Raw genomic sequence first — 17323 nt, forward strand, 5'->3', positions numbered from 1 at the left:
AACTTTGTCTCTCCATTTTCCCACAAGTCTCAAATTGATACTGGAAATTTTTTTCTTTGTCTCCAGTGTAATCGAAAAATATGTTTTTATTTAGAAGCAATCCAAAAAAAAGTCAAGCCTATTTTTAGAATGTGAAATTACAGAGGATTTTTCCAAAAGGTTCTTCAGTATCCATTATGCGAGAGCCACAAAAAGGTTTTATTTGTGACAATCACCTTGGGGCTTTGAAGGGAGTCCGAGGCTTAGGATTCCTGGAAATTGAGAAAACTAAATCCTTTGAAAGAATACATTGAATTTCCAGCTCGAAAAGTATGAACAAGAGATGAGTTTACATTCAAAATGATGCCTTTCCACAAGCTTCTTAGAAAGGAAGCACAAATTCATCCTACAACATTTATTACATAGGTCATAGATATAATGTTGTACATTAAGTCAGTATTTCCTAAACACCGTTTATTTACATATCATTGTGACTTTGTCTATTATCTTTACTATTCTTTGCTTAATATTTTTCTTTAAACCATTTCATTTTTTTACACTAAAACAAATGTACATATCACTACCATAAATGCAAATGGCCAACATAAAAATAAATATAATAAAAACAAAATAATGTGCTTAAATTCTAGTCTGATGTTCTCACCTGCCAAAAACTCTGAGCCTGTGGGCTGTTTTCTTTTCATTATAAAGGGAGATTGGCAACTGTCTGTGGGCATTGCAGAGTGGGTAGCACCTAATTGAGACTTTATCCTTTATGTAATTGAAAGGATTAAAAAGAGAGGGGCTAGTCCGGTGGCATAGTGGTTAAGTATGCACACTCCGCTTCGGCAGCCCGGGGTTTGCAGGTTCAGATCCTGGGCGCAGACCTACGTGTCACTCATCAAGCCATGCTGTGGCAGGCGTCCCACACATAAAGTAGATGAAGATGGGCACGGATGTTAGCCCAGGGCCCATCTTCCTCAGCAAAAAGAGGAGGATTGGCAACAGATGTTAGCTCAGGGCTAATCTTCCCCCCCCCCCAAAAAAAATTAAAATTAAAAAAAAACTTACATACATATATTCATAGCAGAATTATTCATAGACCCAAAAAGTAGAGACAACCTAAATGCCCACCAACAGATGAACAGGTAAACCAAATGTGGTATACCCATCCAGTGGAATCTTATTTGGCAATACAAAAGAATGAAGAACTAATACATCTTACAGCATAGATGAACCTTGAAAAGATTATGATGTAAAAGAAACCATACACAAAAGACTACATATTGTATGATCCAATTTATATGAAATGTCCAGAATAGGTATATCCAGAGAGACAGAAAGTAGATTAGTGGTTGCCAGTGGCTAAAAGGAAGGGGGATGGACAATGATGCTAATGGGTATGGAGTTTCCTTTTGGGGTGATGAAAATATGCAGGAATTAGATAGTGGTGATGGTTGCACAACTCTATGAATATACTAAAAACTATTGAACTGTACACTTTAAAAGTATAAATTTTATGGTATATTAATTATATCTCAATAAATTTGTCATTTACAAAAACTGAATTTAGAAAACAATTCAATTAGGAGGCAAAAGTCAAGAAAAGAGACATTTCACCAAAGAGGATGTATGGGTGACTGACAAGCATGTGAAAAGATATTTAACATCATTAGCTATTAGGGAAATGCACATTAAAATCACACTGAGATACCGGAACATACCTATTAAAATAGCTAAAATAAAAGTGAAAAAAACACTGGAGAAGATGAGAGAAATAGGATGGGAATCTAAAATGGCACAGTCACTCTGGAAAATAATTTGGCACTTTCTTTTAAAACTAAAAATGGATTTACCATACAATGCAGAAATTGCACTCTTGGGCATTTACCCCACAGAAATGAAAACTTATTTTCCTACGGAAAGTTGTACCTGAAAATTCATAGTCGTTGTCTTTGTAACGGCCAAAAACTGGAAACTGTTCGTATATTGCGCAATGGGTGACTGGTTAAACAAACTGTGGTACATTCATCCCAGGGATTATGAGCTAGCAATAAAAAGAAACAACTATTAATACACGCTATCACTTGGATGAACCTCAAGGAAATTACGCTGAGTGAAAAAAACCTCAAAAAGATACATACATACTGCATGTTTCCACTTATGTAACATTCATGAAATGAGATCATTATAGAAATGGAGAGCAGTTAGTGGTTTCCAGGGGTTAGAGATGGTGGGGAGAGGGGGAAGGTGTGGCTGTAAAGGGGTGGCACAAAGGAACCTTGTGGGGATGGTAGTTAAGTGTCTTGATGGTGGTGACAGTTACATGAAGCCACACACGTGACAAAATAGCATGCGGCTACACACACACAATGAGTACATGTATACCTGGTGAACTTTGAATAAGCCCTGTGGATTGTACCAGTGTTAATTTCCTGGTTTTGATATGGTTAGTGATGCAAGATGTTAACATTGGGGGAGTCTGGGTGAAGGGTTCATGGAACAACTCTGTGATTTTTTTTGCAACTTCCCGTGAATTTGTAATTATTTCAAAATAAAGTTTTTTCAAAACCTAAATTGATCCTGATCCAAAATTTACTCCTCTTTCTGAATTCTTTAATTTCACATCCATAGATATGAAAGCTAGACATCTAGGCATCAGCCCAGGCTCCTCCTTAGCCTTTACCTGTCAACATCAAACCATAATAATAATAATAACATTTATTGAATGCTTCTTCTCTACCAGGCACTACCCTTATGGCATTCTATGGCTGGTCTAATCTATTCCTCACATCAACTCTATTATTACTCCCATTTTAAAAGTAAGGAAACAAGATTAGAGGGGTTAACGGCTATGGCCAAGGTCATACAGCAGGTGAGGAGGGCAGGTTGCTCACCTAGGCAATCTGACTTCAGAGCCCATACACTACGAAATCACCAGATTCAAAATCCATGCACTCATTTTAGGCCAGTGCCTTAGTTCAAGACGTCAGTATTCTCTACCCGGACCAGAATTAGTACCGGAGCCTGATGACCAGTCTCCCACCCCCGACCCAAGGGGAAGGAAGCAACCACACCTACCATATGCACTTGAATGATAAACCACCCCAAACAGAAGACAGTCCCCCAGTTTCCCCGTGCAAAGATTTTTTTAAGTATTTTGGCCAACTTGAATGTATAAATGTTTAGTGCTATGGGTGAAATAACCAAGCATCTATTTACACGGATTCAATACATTTTATGTGTTTACAATGGCATATTATATGAAATCCATTAATTTGGAAACCTTGCTGCCCTCACTCTCCCGCTTTCTAAAATAATTTCATTCAAACGCTTCACACGCATCTTTAACTTCAGCGCCTTCAAAATTTTCAACTAACACAGCTTTCCAGCATATATTATCTTCATTTCTAAGTTATTTGAAAAATAGTCCTTTTGAATCTATATATAACCCTCTCCCTGAAAAGCTAAAAGGTCCATTCATATAGCATCCAGGAAATGTAGGTTTTTTAATTTGCTCTGTCGCTCAGTGGCTCCAACATTGGCTACAAATTAAAATCATACTGCATTATAAACTTCAAAGTTGCTAGGAGACTAGATCTTAATTGTTCTCAACAGAAAAGAAATGACAATTATGTGACGTGATAAAGGTGTTCGCTAACACTACTGCAGTAATCGTATCGCAGTATACAAATGTCTCAACTCAACATGTTGTACACCTCAAAAGTACACAATGCTACATGCCAATTACATCTCAATTTTTTTTTAAATGGGAAAAATCACCTGGGGAAATTTAAAAACTACCAATGCCCAGAAATAGTGATTTTACTGGTCAGGAGAGGACACTAGGTGTAGCCCTTTTTGAAGTTCCTCCCGTGAGTCTATGTACAGCCCAAGCTGAGAACCGCTGTTCAGGTGTGTACCTAGAGAGCTCCACGTGTAATCTAGTGGTTCTCAGACTTGGTTATGTACAAGAACCTGGAAAGCTTTGTAAACATCCTGATGCCCAGGCTCTGCCCCTCCCCAAGGATTCTATTGTATCTGATCTGACCACTTAGGAGTATTGGTTGTGAGGTTTAAAAGACTGTCTTAACCACATTCAAATATTTACCATGGTTAAGTCACATCCCCCTCCCACCTCAACTCCTACCCCCCCTCCCATGACTTCCAAAACTGTGCTGAATCTTTGCTTTCTTCCATTTCTTTTGTATCAGGTGACCTCTATAAGCTTCCAAAGATAGCACTGATTGAGAACATTTTAACCTAATTTGGCTTCCCCAAATAGTACTTGGTTGTCCTAAACAAAGGAGTTGAAAGAGTGTCCCATATGGTGAGAGATTTTGTGAGGTCTCAAATATAAAGCTTTCAGATACATTTCTGGAAGATCAATTGGGAAGAGAATGTCACTTTATTTTTGTACATATCATTAATAACCATTTCTTGAATGTTTACAACAGCAAGGCACCATGTTAAATGTTTACCTGATCTCACTGAATCCTAAAAATATATACAGGATATTTAATTATTATTATTCCCATCTTAAAGAGGAAGAAACTCAGTCACGGAGTCCATTTGCCCAAGGTTAGCACCCAGCTGGTGTACAAAGACAGAATGTGGGCCCAGGTTTTCTGCGTCCCATGCTGTACTGCCCCCTTCTGTCCCAGCAGTCCTCAAGATGCTTTCAAAAGAGGCACCAGGACTTCTGTTCCAGTGCCCCAAAGGACAGTGTAGGGGAAGAGGGAGAATCCCCCTCTGCCCTTTCCCTTAAGGTTCTTATGGCTGGCCAAATAATTAACAAGACAGGTTAGCAGGAGAAAATAATACCAAGTTTAATAACATGTATACATGGGAGAAACCAGGGACACTGCGTTTCTCAACACAATAGCAGAAATTCTCTTCTTAAATACCATGTTCAGCCAAAGACAAAGGAGGATGTTGGGGGTTGGGGGAGTCAGTTACAGGAGTTACCACTAAAGCACTGTAAACAAGAGCAAGGTTATTATGCAGATTTAAGGCTTCACCTTCCACATTGATAAGTCTCTAGAAATGAGGCCATCCCCCCTCTTCCCAATACAGAGAGGGAGATACCTTTACAAATGGAGATTTCCCTTATAAATGTAAATGTTTGTCTGGCAACTCCTCGCAGAGCCATCCAGAGAATGTGGCCAGAGAGACATAAGATGGGCTTGTTGATGCCTTTTCTATTGTAACATCTATTTTACATTATATTGCAGCCATCAGATAGAAGATCTGTTCCAGGAAGGAGTTACTATGTCAAATTCTTTAGGCAGGTAGTGGGGGAGGTCAAATGTCCGTCAGAGAAAACAATCAAGGTAAAGAGATATATTTCAGGGTGGCCAAATCTTGATCTCCCACAACAGTATGGCATCATGAACGAGGGAAGGACCACTGGAGAGAGCATCAGTGACCTCCTCCCTCCTCCCTGCCTCTGTGGTCGGGTCAAACCCCTCTGCCCCAACATTCCCTGGTTCCCGGCTCTGTGACATCACAGACAGCCTCCTCTCCACTCTGACAGCTGCAGGTGAGTGAGGCTCAAAGGTTAGACCTGAGAGCGGGAGGGGGATTTGGTCTGTGCTTAAAGGGACAATGTCTCCATCACTCCTAGACACATTTTCACTTTGCTCCAGGAAGCAGATGCCACCCCCAACTTACATTGACCCTGTTGTTTCTCTTTCTGGGCCCCAGTCTCTCCACCTATGGCTGAATGACCCCTAGTGGCTCCTCCAGCTCCAGAAGCCCTCCTGTTTGACCTCATTGATCTTTCTTGTTCTAGTTCTGGAAGTGCTGGGGGGTCACTGGAGACCTGAAGTTCACAGCTCACTGAGGATAACCCCAGGGCCCTTTTCTTTGGCTCCTGCTTCCATCTAGAGGAGGGCAGTGGTAGTGCAAGAAACCCCACACCCCACACCCCACACCCCAGCCAGCCCCAGCCAGTATCTCTCTACTTCACCGCCATTCACGTTGTTAAGTCCTTACTGAGTGCCAGACACCATGCTAAGTACTTTCCAACATTATTTAGTCCTCGCAACCACATTCTAGGGTAGATACTATTATTATCATCCTCATTTCACAGATAGGAAAACGGAAGTTCAAGGAAGTTAAATGCCTCTAAATTTCATAACTAATAAGTAGTCGATATTTAAGAATTATACCCAACAGAATGTGCTTGTCACTGCCACACTGTTCTCCCTAATGGATGGATGCCGTGCTTTCCATTTCTGAAGAGGGTTCTAAAATTCAAAACTCTTTGCTACCAACACTCGAAGGAGAAAGTGGTTCTACTCTCCTCTTTTTCTCATGAAACTGCTGGGTGGAGTAAAGCTAGGGAAAGCATTGGCACTAGATTCAGATAAACCTACATTTAAAATCTCTGTTGCATGCTAATACGGAATAATACTCAAGGTACTTCTATATACATAAGCTGCTTTAGAGAAAGAGACCTCCATTCAACATGTGAAACAAAAACAATTTCTCATTAAACAAGAAAACTATGCTTCTGTGACAAAGTCTCTGAACAAAGCTAATAGCTGATATTTAAGGAGTTTAGGGAGGTGTTGATTTCATGGACAAGTGGTATTTCCAGGGCAGGAGTGCTTAGGAATGGAAGACCATCAGCTGTGAAAGTGTAACACTGTCACGTATCTGTTACTTTTGGAAGACTGGTCACCAAGACAAAGTTTCATTAATAGATTATATGGGTTTAAAATAGGTTCTGGTGATTACCTGTTACCATGGTTACAGAGCAATGGTCTTTATTTAGGAATGTGGGAACTTCTTTTTTATTCCCAAGGTCTCCCTTTTGGTCTTCCTTCAACCAGAGCTGCAGAAGAGACCCACAGGTATTGTCCAGATCTTTACCACTGTCATCGACTTTCCTTGAAGACACAGTTCCATTTTTCCACTTACAGAGATCTGTTTAGCCAGCCTGATGTCTTCTTGTTTTCGTCTTTGAATCATCTGTGGAACCATGTGTCGAGCCAGTGGCTGCATTAAAGTATTTAACTCTCTGGACAACGGCCACTGAATGACTAAGAGACAAATAATAATTAAAAGTATTTTAAGAAGAGTCTGGAAGGCACTCTAGAATCATGACCCATGATTTCCCAGGCGTGACCAAGAAAAGAAATTTCAAATGATTCCCTGGGTCCACTTTAGATAGCCAGGTTGCCCTTTCTTTGGGTTTAGATGTAGATTAACCTCACCTGTGGTGTTAATCCAGGTACAACATGAAGTGCTAGCAATGGTGCATACTTCCCCTGGTTAGTCAAAATAAAATCCACAGGTATTCTAATATCCATAATCACTTAAGCTAGGGATTTTCAGTCGGTTGGTTGTGCCCCAGGGCATGGGCTATATTATTTATTATGTCAGCCAAGGTGAGGGAAATGAGAAAGTTGTCCAGCTCCTATGGAGGGCTTCCTGTCCTCAGAAGTCTATTTTATCTGTGGGTATTGATAGCCCCAGGAAGAGTTTATTCCCTCCAATGCTGTGTTCCAAGAGATGTAGTCCATTCAGGGTGTTGGGGAGTCATACAATTAGAATGGTCCAAGTATTCAAAACACAGAACAATTAGTCTTAGTCCTAGTTGACATTGAAGAGTCTGATTTCCATATAATAAACAAACTATTTCAACAAGCAAACAGTATATCTGTCCACCTGTATTATCAACAATTCCCTTTGGGAATTCAGAGGAAGGACAGGAAAGTATTGAGTGCTAAGTTCTCCTCAGAGTGGCGTCACTGGGCAGATTTGGACAGCTGTCCTTCCGCCATTATGGAACATGAGTTCTTCCAATGCTCACAGCAAATCCAAGTGTCCTTATCCACAGGCTCTGGAGTCTTTAAGAACAGAGAAACTTTTAGTCTTGTTTTTATTTCAGGAGCCAATTGTTTTATCCAAGAGGCCTAAAGGTTATTTTGATTTCTAGTTAATTATTTAAGATTCTTTGAAAATGATTAGGAAATCTAAGTTGGCATTTCCCATTCCAATTTATTTTATCTAAGTCCTCTATTTCAGGTCTGAACCCATAGCAAAAAGAGAAGAAAAGGCTCCCTTTACTTAAGCTGTTGGTCTGCCCTAGAATGTTCCTCGAAAGCGCCCTGAAGTCTATTAAATCTCCTATTGATTCATCTTGTTTTTGTTTGCAATTTTGAATCTTTGCCCAATCTACTCTTTTTTGTGTGTGTGTGTGTGTGTGTGTGTGTGTGTGTAAGGAAGATCAGCCCTGAGCTAACATCCGTGCTAATCCTCCTCTCTTTTTGCTGAGGAAGACCGGCTCTGAGCTAACATCTATTGCCAATCCTCCTCCTTCCCCCCACCCCCAAAGCCCCAGAAGATAGTTGTATGTCATAGTTGCACATCCTTCTAGTTGCTGTATGTGGGACGCGACCTCAGCATGGCCGGACAAGCGGTGCGTCGGTGCGCGCCCGGGATCCGAACCTGGGCCGCCAGCAGCGGAGCGCGCGCACTTAACCACTAAGCCACGGGGCCGGTCCCCCAATCTACTCTTAAGAGAACGTTTTTATGAAATAGTTTTACGTGATGTGTTTTCTATTTTTCTTACCTTCTCAAGCCCACTTTTTTGAATTATGCATAGGTGGGTTATTTAAATCTTCTGGTCTTTTCCATCTTGCTGCTTTTAAACATTTTGCCCCATTGTTGAAGGTCAATAATTAAGTAAACTAACTGGTACAAATATGATAATTCAGGGCAATAAATAACAGAATAACGAACAGAATCCTGAATTATGCAGAAACTTTCTGTCCTTCTGAAATTTGGGATGATTCTAAACACGTGCCTTCCACTCAACTCTCACCCAGAATTTAAACTCAACCTCTCTGGATCCACCTTCTGGTATAGGAGTTTTAGGGGGATATTATGCAATGTTGATTATTCTTTTCTAAAAAAGTGCCCCCTGAAGAAAGCTTACTTAGGCAGATAGGGAAAGGAACAAGAGGAGAGTCAGTGGGTGGTTAAGAAAAAGCTAGGTGGAGAGAGAAAGAGAGATGCAAAGAAAGGAGGTTTCAGAAGGTTTGCGTAGGAGTGAGATCTTTTTTTTTTCTAACTTTCTTTTTGAGGCCGGAGCATACCAATCAAAGAAGCCCTCTATTGAACTTTTGGTGTTTTTGTCTTCTCTCTTTTCTAGGGCTCTTCTTAAATCTCTTATTTTGACATGGGAAGTTTGCCATAACGGCCATTGTAATTCTAAGTCACCTAGTGCAATTTTGCCATTTATTAAAATTAAGCACGAGACAGGGCATAGAGCGAGAGCGTATATAGGAAGCAGTTTTTCCAGGAAGAGGCAGCAACTTGAATGTAGATGAGAGTATGACAAACAGGAAAGAACACACTACAGTTTGTACTTATGATGTCTCGAATTCCTTGGCCAAGGAGAACCTAAAAGTGTCCATAGGATCAATGACCTGGAAATCACTGACTCCAGAATATAGGCTGAGTAAAGTGACCTTCTTTCTTTGATATAACAAGACAGAACAAGTGCTCATGAAGGTTTGGAGGGACGCAAGGCAAATCTTTAGCAATTACCTTTATACCAATTGATCACCAGCCCAACAGACTTCCAACCAGTGGTTCTCAGGGCTGACTTGTGGTGAGGGCTTGTCAAACCTATGCTTCCATTGCTTCCTTAGGAAACACTTCTTTCTACATGCAACATACGTGAGGCAATCTAAAACAAAGCAAAACTCCGTGAGGCACGAGTTTGTATAAGTAGATGAAGAAAATTGAAACTGAAGCAAACAGCAGCAGCAGCATAAGCATCTCAATGGCAAGCGTATTTGCTAAATGGTGCATCCTGAAACAAAAGATCTAATTGCCTTCTATAAATTTCTATTTGTTTATAAATCCTAAGAAAATAAATTCATTACGGAGAGCTCAGTGAAATACGTCAGAATGCAAATCACATTGAAAACTCACTTGGCAGCAGATCCATAAGACAATTGGAGACTGTGGCTAAACGGACCCAGTGTGTACTCCTCTTGGTCCAAGGATCCCACACAATGGGGACGTCTGTCTTTGTCTAGTCTGCTGGATGTATTTAGCCGCAGTATATATATTGTGCTATATTGAATAGCTTATGTATAGGAAGTTAAAGATTGTGTATTAATTATTAAGAAGTCAAAGGTAAAAGAAACAGGGAGATCAATTAGGAGGCTGTTGCCATAATTCAGGCAAGAGATGATGGTGGCTTGGACCAGGTATAACAGCAGAGAAACTGAGACGCAAGTGCCCATGAATGAGATGATTCACAGAGTGAACTGGGTATTGTGAGCGACATTAGCCCCTACCATGACAAGAATTTCCTAAAAGGGGGTTTTGCCACAGAAAAGGGAGTGAGAACAGGAAGCATTCAGAAACAAAGAAGGGAGTTTGGGATTAAAACGAGGCTTTATAATTCTGGACCAGATCTGGATCCGAACTAGAAAGATCTTTGAAGAGATCATCTACCTTCATCTTATTACTGATCAGAAGCCTGAGACCCAGAGATGAGCATGGACTTCCCTAAAGCCATACAGCAAGGTAGTGGCAGAACCAGGACCTAAACCTACTAGACTGTGCTACATTACCGTGTTCTCCATGTTCTCATGGTACCTGGACCAGCTGGAATAATTTGGAGCCAACGAACCACGCGAAGGGGACGGGAAGGGAAATGGAATGACCATTGACGGGGCACTTAGTGTGTACCTAGCACCACAGGGGTCACTGTTCATATATTTAACCCTTTACTTCTGCAAAGTAGGCACTGTGATTCTCATTTTCCCCATGATAAAAGTGAGGCTCAAGAAGGTCAAGGGGACCGGCCCCGTGGCTTAGCGGTTAAGTGCACGCGCTCCGCTACTGGCAGCCCGGGTTCGGATCCCAGGTGCATACGGACGCACCGCTTGTCCAGCCATGCTGAGGCCGAGTCCCACATACAGCAACTAGAAGGATGTGCAGCTATGACATACAACTATCTACTGAGGCTTTGGGGAAAAGAAAAAGGAGGAGGATTGGCAATAGATGTTAGCTCAGAGCCGGTCTACCTCAGCAAAAAGAGGAGGAGTAGCATGGATGTTAGCTCAGGGCTGATCTTCCTCACCAAAAAAAAAAAAAGAAGGTTAAGGAATTTGCCCAAGAACATGCGCCTGGGAATAGGGGAAAACACAGATCTATCTAAAAGCTGAGCATGTTCATGTTCGTTTCTGCAAGAGCTGGGATTTCGCTGCGGTGGGATCCTATCTGGAGTGTGAACACAGGTCAAGAGGTGACATTTTTCAGCCACAGTCTTATGTTTATTTAGGAAACAGCCCTGCCCTGGGAACTGGCTTCAAATTCAAGATCAGCTGACTCAACAAGGCACCCCTGCAGGCAAAGCTGGCAGAGTAGAGGCTTCAACTCCTTTCCATGGGTAAGAAAATTTTGTATAGAATAGGGAAATGGCCAAAAGAGACAGTGACCTAGGCAGAAGGGCCTGGATCTGCTGGCCACAGGAGCTACAGAAGATTTAGGAGAGGAGAGGGCTATTAGACCTTGGGAGACACTGACCCCAAATGACCCCCATCACAGTAAATTTCCAATGGGTGTCTGGAATTCAGTCCCCAGAACCCATGGCCCTCATTCTTTTTCCTCCTACAGCTGCCCACCAAAACCTGGCCTCGAAGATCTTCTGTTTATGCTGCAGAGACTGTGAGGAGCCCCACGCCGTAGATGACTCCAAGGTCCCCAGTCAAACCCAAGAGCAACAGCCATCGACCCGCAGTAGGTACCAGACAAGGACACCCTGCCTGGCTTCTCTAGACCTCATTTGCTCATCCCCCTCCTGCTGGAATACCCTCAGATTTCCTTCAGCTTTCAAGTGGTAATTCCAACCTATAATGAGGTGGGGATTGGGTGGCTAAGGACCCAAACCAATAAACAATAGAGCTTAAAATCTTGATACTTAAAGTGTGATCCAGGGACCAGCAATTTCGGCATCACCTGGGAGCTTGTTAGAACTGCACTTTCAGACCTCACTCCAGACCTACTGAGGCAGAACCTGCATTTTAACACAACCCCCAGGGGAATCTGAATGTACATCAGAGTTTGAGAAGCCCTTGCCTAAAGACTACAAAGACAGTGGTGAAGATCCCTGCCTTTGGGGCCAGGGTTGGTTCCAATCTGTTCTGCCACAGAATTGGGCAAGTCACTTAATCTCTCCTTCCGAGCTTCAATGTCCTTACCTGTAAAATGGGGATATTCATAATATATCATTTCTTTCTAGGGTCATTGGGAGCATTAAATGAGATAATATATTTAAGCACTGAGCACAGGGCCTGAACAAAGTAGAGATTCAACAGATGCCAACAAATGGAATCAATTTATGGGTATTGGTCAGGATAGGATAGGTTCTGCTGTTAAAACAAATAAGTCTTGAAATCTCAATGGTTTACAAAATGAATGTGTATTTCTTGTTTATGCAAAGTCTAGTACACATCAGCCATCCCTTTTGATCCTTAGCCAGGGCATCTGGGACACACAGCTTTCAAGACAGCCAGGTCAAAGTCAGAGATAGAGAAAGAGAGAGAGAGAGAGGCATCCTGGCCTTCAGTCTATAATTATATCCTTCCTGATGATCCAGGACAAAAGGTCATAGTGGAGAAGACTTGGGGGGACAAAAATCAGCAATTTCAGACAGGAAAGCAAAAAAGCAGCATTATTGTCAGAATCAGGCAAAGCCAGGACTGACAGGCACACGGTGGGGTGGTGACTGGTGGGGGCAGGGGGGTGGGTCAGGTACCTGGCACAGTCCCACTCAGAGATGGGACAGTACAATGTCAGGAAAAAAATTCTCATGGCATATTTTGCCAGAAATCCATAGTGAGGGTCTTTAAAATACTTCCCCTACAAGTAGTTTCACAATAAAAACCAAGAAGCTTAAAAATGGCAATCCCTTTTCCCAAGATAATAATAATTATTATGGAGCCCCTATTACATGCAAGGCACTGTCTGGGCTCTTGGGGCCCAGCTGTGATCAGATAAATCCCCTACTGTTTCAGAGCTTACACACTAGAGAAATGTTATGATTTAATCCTTATAATCAAGGATTTAAGAAGTGGACGTGGTTATCCAAAATGGATGTATTACTTTGTAGGTCTGAAAACAGAGAGAGGTGAAGCAATGAACTCAAGGGATGCAGCTGGTCAAAGCCAGAGCTGTTTCCTGTATCACAGAACACAGCTCAGCCTGTTGACAAAATCTTACACTTCTAGGAATCTACAAGTGTATAAAAACAGCCTTAAATACGACAACGTTCATCACAACCGTATTTATAGTAGTGAAATTTGAAAACAGTTTAAATTTGAAAACATTGAAAGATAGAACGTTGGTTATATAAATCTTGAATTATTAATAAAATAGAATATTATACAACCATTATTTCTTAAAATTTAGTGACATGAGAAAAATGTTTATAATATAACGTACAAAGTAAAATGCATACGTAACATCTAGGATGTGATGGACTCTGTAAAAATGTGCATAGGAAAAGACTAGAACTGTGATAATATCTGAGGGGAGGGGTCTTTGGGGCATTTTTTCTACTTCATATTCTTTAATATTTCCTAGCTTTTCTATAATGGTTATGTATTATATTTATAAACAAGGAAAAAGTAAACTTTGTATTTTAAAAAGAATACATATTTTGAATCCAGTACCTGCCTATGAGTGGGAGAACTCAGAAGTCTAGAGGAGGGAGATTCAGGGACTCCCCACCCCTTAATAACCACCACCGGCCCGTGTGCACGCCTTTGGAGTGGGTAAAACGCCTTGGCTGCCGTCATCTCCTCTGAGCCTCCCCACGTGATCTTGTGGAATTATCATTGCCAGGTCTGCAGAAGGATGAACTTGACAGACAAAATACCAAGCGTGCTAATGCAGCCTCCTGCTTGCCTCTGGGACAACCCCTGATTCATCCAGAAAAGAGAGCCTCCTCTACCAGCAGCAGTGAGTTTGAGGGTGAGTCCCAAACTGAGGTCCTAACCCTAAGCAGGAACACCCAGGGCAGGGGGCCTTGTGCTGATGACCAAACCCCATTGATATTTGAGCTAAGCTGGGGGAGGTGACAGGAGAGATGGATGGGACCACTCCCATCAGGAAGCTGCAGTCATATTCTAGAACACATTGGAGAAAGTCCGGGGGCCTAAGACCTACCTGTGTGATCCTCCAAGCTGGGAATTACATGAGGGGGTCTGGGAGGAAAAAACACACATCCATACTCTCCTTCTAAGCTCTTGGGGCATTGTCCTATATGTGTATTTTGTCCAACTGTTTGCTTAAGGTCTGCTTTGGCCACTAGTCAGTAAGTCCCGGGAGGGTAGGGGCCATATCAGTTTTGTTCCCCGAAACCCAGCCAGAAAATGCTCGTGGATAGAGCGTGGTCCAGTGGAGGAGAAATGCCTCTGGGTCATGGAAGGACAGAAGCCCAGTGCTGGACAGTGGGCACTTCCAGGAAAAAGGAATGCACCCACATTGCTGGACACCAGGTACCCCAGTGACCTCACAACACTGTGCCCAGGTGACCTCACATAACCCACAATCACCCCATGAGGCCAGCTGTTGAGAGCTAAGGATCACCCAGCCCAGCCATTTCAGAATTCCCGTAACAGCTAAACCCTCCTTGCAACCAAAATCTCACACATTGTCCAAGTTCTGTAAAAGATCAAAAGGATCCTGCTGTAACTGAATTGAGAGTGGGGGGCCAAGACCCCCACTAGGTCGCCCTCCCACTATCTTTCCCCACCCTACCCCCCAAAGGACTCCATGGATCCTAGTTTTAAAACCCGCCTCTCATTGTGTAGAGAAGGCTGAGGCCCACAGCGGGAAGCACTTTCCAAAACCACGGACTGGTATTAGTGTCAGAACCAGGATGGACCCAATTCTTTTACTTTCCAAGCCACTGCACTTTGCACAACAACCTACCATCACTGAATGCACCAGTGGAATACAACGCAGAACCTACTGCAGAAACTTGTTCCTCTTACAAAGGACTTCCACCTCCCAGGCTGGGGTCCACGTAGCTCACGCAGTAATCGACAATCTGACAGTGACCAGGGATGGAGGCGACCAGGACAATCCAGCCAGGCCCAAGGCAAGGGTTTCACTCAGCATAATTTTTTCCTTTCTTCTTTCAGATCTGAATACATATGTTTCCCAAAGAGGTTTTTACAAGAGGAACCTAAACCGCTACTCCCAGGATCACTGGCCATTCCAGCCATGCCTCATTGGGAGACCCTGAGCATTCTAGTCGGCAGCCCCCACGAGGGTCTCCGAGGGTGCACGGTGGCTGGAGTGTCTCCAGGAGGAAGAGGGCGGTGAACGGGGGCCATGAAGACTGATTCGGAAACTCCCCAGGAGGAGGAGAAGACGTCTGAGCCAACCCTGTGCCACGAGCAAGAGTCACTTCAGTTCCTGAAAAAGCCACTGTGGGAGGAGCTGCCTCCAATTAAAGTCCTTGATCATGTCACAATCTTTGATCGCCTTCCTCTTTTCCCCTCCCCCTTATTAAGGAATATCTCTTCCAAATAATATCTTATTTTTAAAAATACTGTCACATCTAATTAACGTAAAACAAATTTTTTAACTTTTGGGATAGCTTTCTGTTAATTTTGAAATAATTTCAAACTTACAGAAAAGTTGCGAGAATAGTACAAAGAACTCCTATATACCCTTTATGCAGATTCACCAATTATTTACATTTCCTCCATTTGCTTCATCGTTTCTTTTGTCTCTATCCCTATAACATTTTTCTGAACTATTTGAGAGTGAATTGTGCATGTCATGTCCCTTTACTGCTAAATACTTCAGCGTGTATTTCTTAAGAACAAGGATATTCTCATACGTAACTACAGCACTGTTATCAAAAGCAAGAAATTCAACGTTGATACAATACTATACAAATTTCATCAATTGTCCCAAAAATGTCTTAAAGCTACTTTTTTGCCTAGTCCAGGTTTTAATCCAAGATTGGGAATCACATATAGTTGTCATGTCTCTTTAGTCTCCTTTAATCTGGAACAGGTCGTCTTTATTTTCATGAGCTACACATTTCTGGAGAGTACAGGCACAACTGTCTTATAGAATGTCCCTCAATTTGTGTTTATCTTTTGATTAGATTCTATTTTTGCATTTTTGGCAGGAAGACCACAACCACAATATTGCATCCTCCTCAGTGCATCGTAACAGGAGGCACATGATGGACACAGGTCCGATTATTGGTGATGTTAACTTAGACCACTTGGTTAAAGTGCTGTTTGCTGCCAGGTTTCTCCACTGCAAATTACTATTTTTCCCTTTGGAATTAATAGGTAATTTGGGAGAGGCTGATACCTTGAGACTCTGTGAATATCCTATTTCTCAACAAACTTTCACTCACTAGTTTAAGCATCAATAAATGATTCTTGCCAGAATCAATTGTTACTATGATATTTGCCAAATAGTGAATTTCCCAATTTCATCACTCCTACATCCATTAGTTAATCATCCACTATAAAGAAAAGCTTTCCTTGTTCCCCTTTATAAATTTATTTGTATATTTGTTTATATAATTTAGATTCATGAAATCCTTATTTTATTAAAGTGGCCATAATCTATTACTATCATTATTTATTTTGATGCTCAAATTGTCCCAAATTTGACCAATGGGAGCCCACCTGAAGCTGGCTCCTGTCTCTTTTGACATGTCTCCATCATTCTTTTAACACTCATTTTTTGGCACACAAGGTATTTAGACTCATATTTTCCCTATCTCAGCCCTAGAGTTAGCCACTTCTTCAAGGAGTCTCAGTCCCTCTTGGTAAAGAAGTGTATTTAGAAACCAAGATCTCATCCCTAGGTGTGCTCACTGCTACTGGGGTGTCATTGGTTTTAGGCCTTTTCAGTGGACAGAGCTAGGAAATACACAAATACTCACACGCACATACACATACACATATGCATATATAAATTCACAAAACATACACACACACAGAAAACAAGGGAGAGAGATAATAAAAACCGGTAGTTCACACTGATATCTCCAATTCAATCCAACACCATAGGATCTATGCTGGTTTTTCCCCTTTTCATATTTGTAATTTCTTTCACCGTGAAAGATCTGGATCCCATTATCCTCTATATATTTAATCATTTGCCCAATCCTTAAGTTAGTTTCAGAACAGTTGCAGCTCTTTTCATCTTTTGACTAAAGATTTATTTCCAAATACTGCCTGCAAAAATTAAGTTACTTCTTTCTTTTTCCCCTCTCATCATGGTTATATTATTCCTTTGAAATACAGTTGGTTTCATTTGCTTC

General features: G+C 41.7%; 1 protein-coding gene across 3 annotated transcripts in view; it reads left to right on the forward strand.

Annotated features, from left to right (window-relative positions):
• The window catches only part of TEX48 (testis expressed 48), a 34094-nt gene extending 18412 nt beyond the window's left edge, over nt 1-15682 (forward strand). The window contains exons 1-5 of one of the 3 annotated variants that reach the window (XM_014782387.2): nt 5124-5521; nt 11297-11404; nt 11632-11754; nt 13861-13989; nt 15165-15682. In XM_014782387.2, the coding sequence (XP_014637873.1) occupies nt 11401-11404; nt 11632-11754; nt 13861-13989; nt 15165-15268 (360 nt within the window). In that variant the 5' untranslated portion in view covers nt 5124-5521; nt 11297-11400 and the 3' untranslated portion in view covers nt 15269-15682. Of the gene's footprint in view, nt 1-5123; nt 5522-11296; nt 11405-11631; nt 11755-13860; nt 13990-15164 lie in introns of those variants that run through there. The other 2 variants (XM_087419213.1, XM_087419212.1) reach the window with 2 other exon arrangements.
• Nucleotides 15683-17323: the final 1641 nt, after the last annotated feature.

This window comes from Ceratotherium simum, chromosome 29, assembly GCF_057802395.1.
Source record: "Ceratotherium simum simum isolate JZ-2026a chromosome 29, ASM5780239v1, whole genome shotgun sequence".
NCBI classification, from domain to species: domain Eukaryota; kingdom Metazoa; phylum Chordata; class Mammalia; order Perissodactyla; family Rhinocerotidae; genus Ceratotherium; species Ceratotherium simum.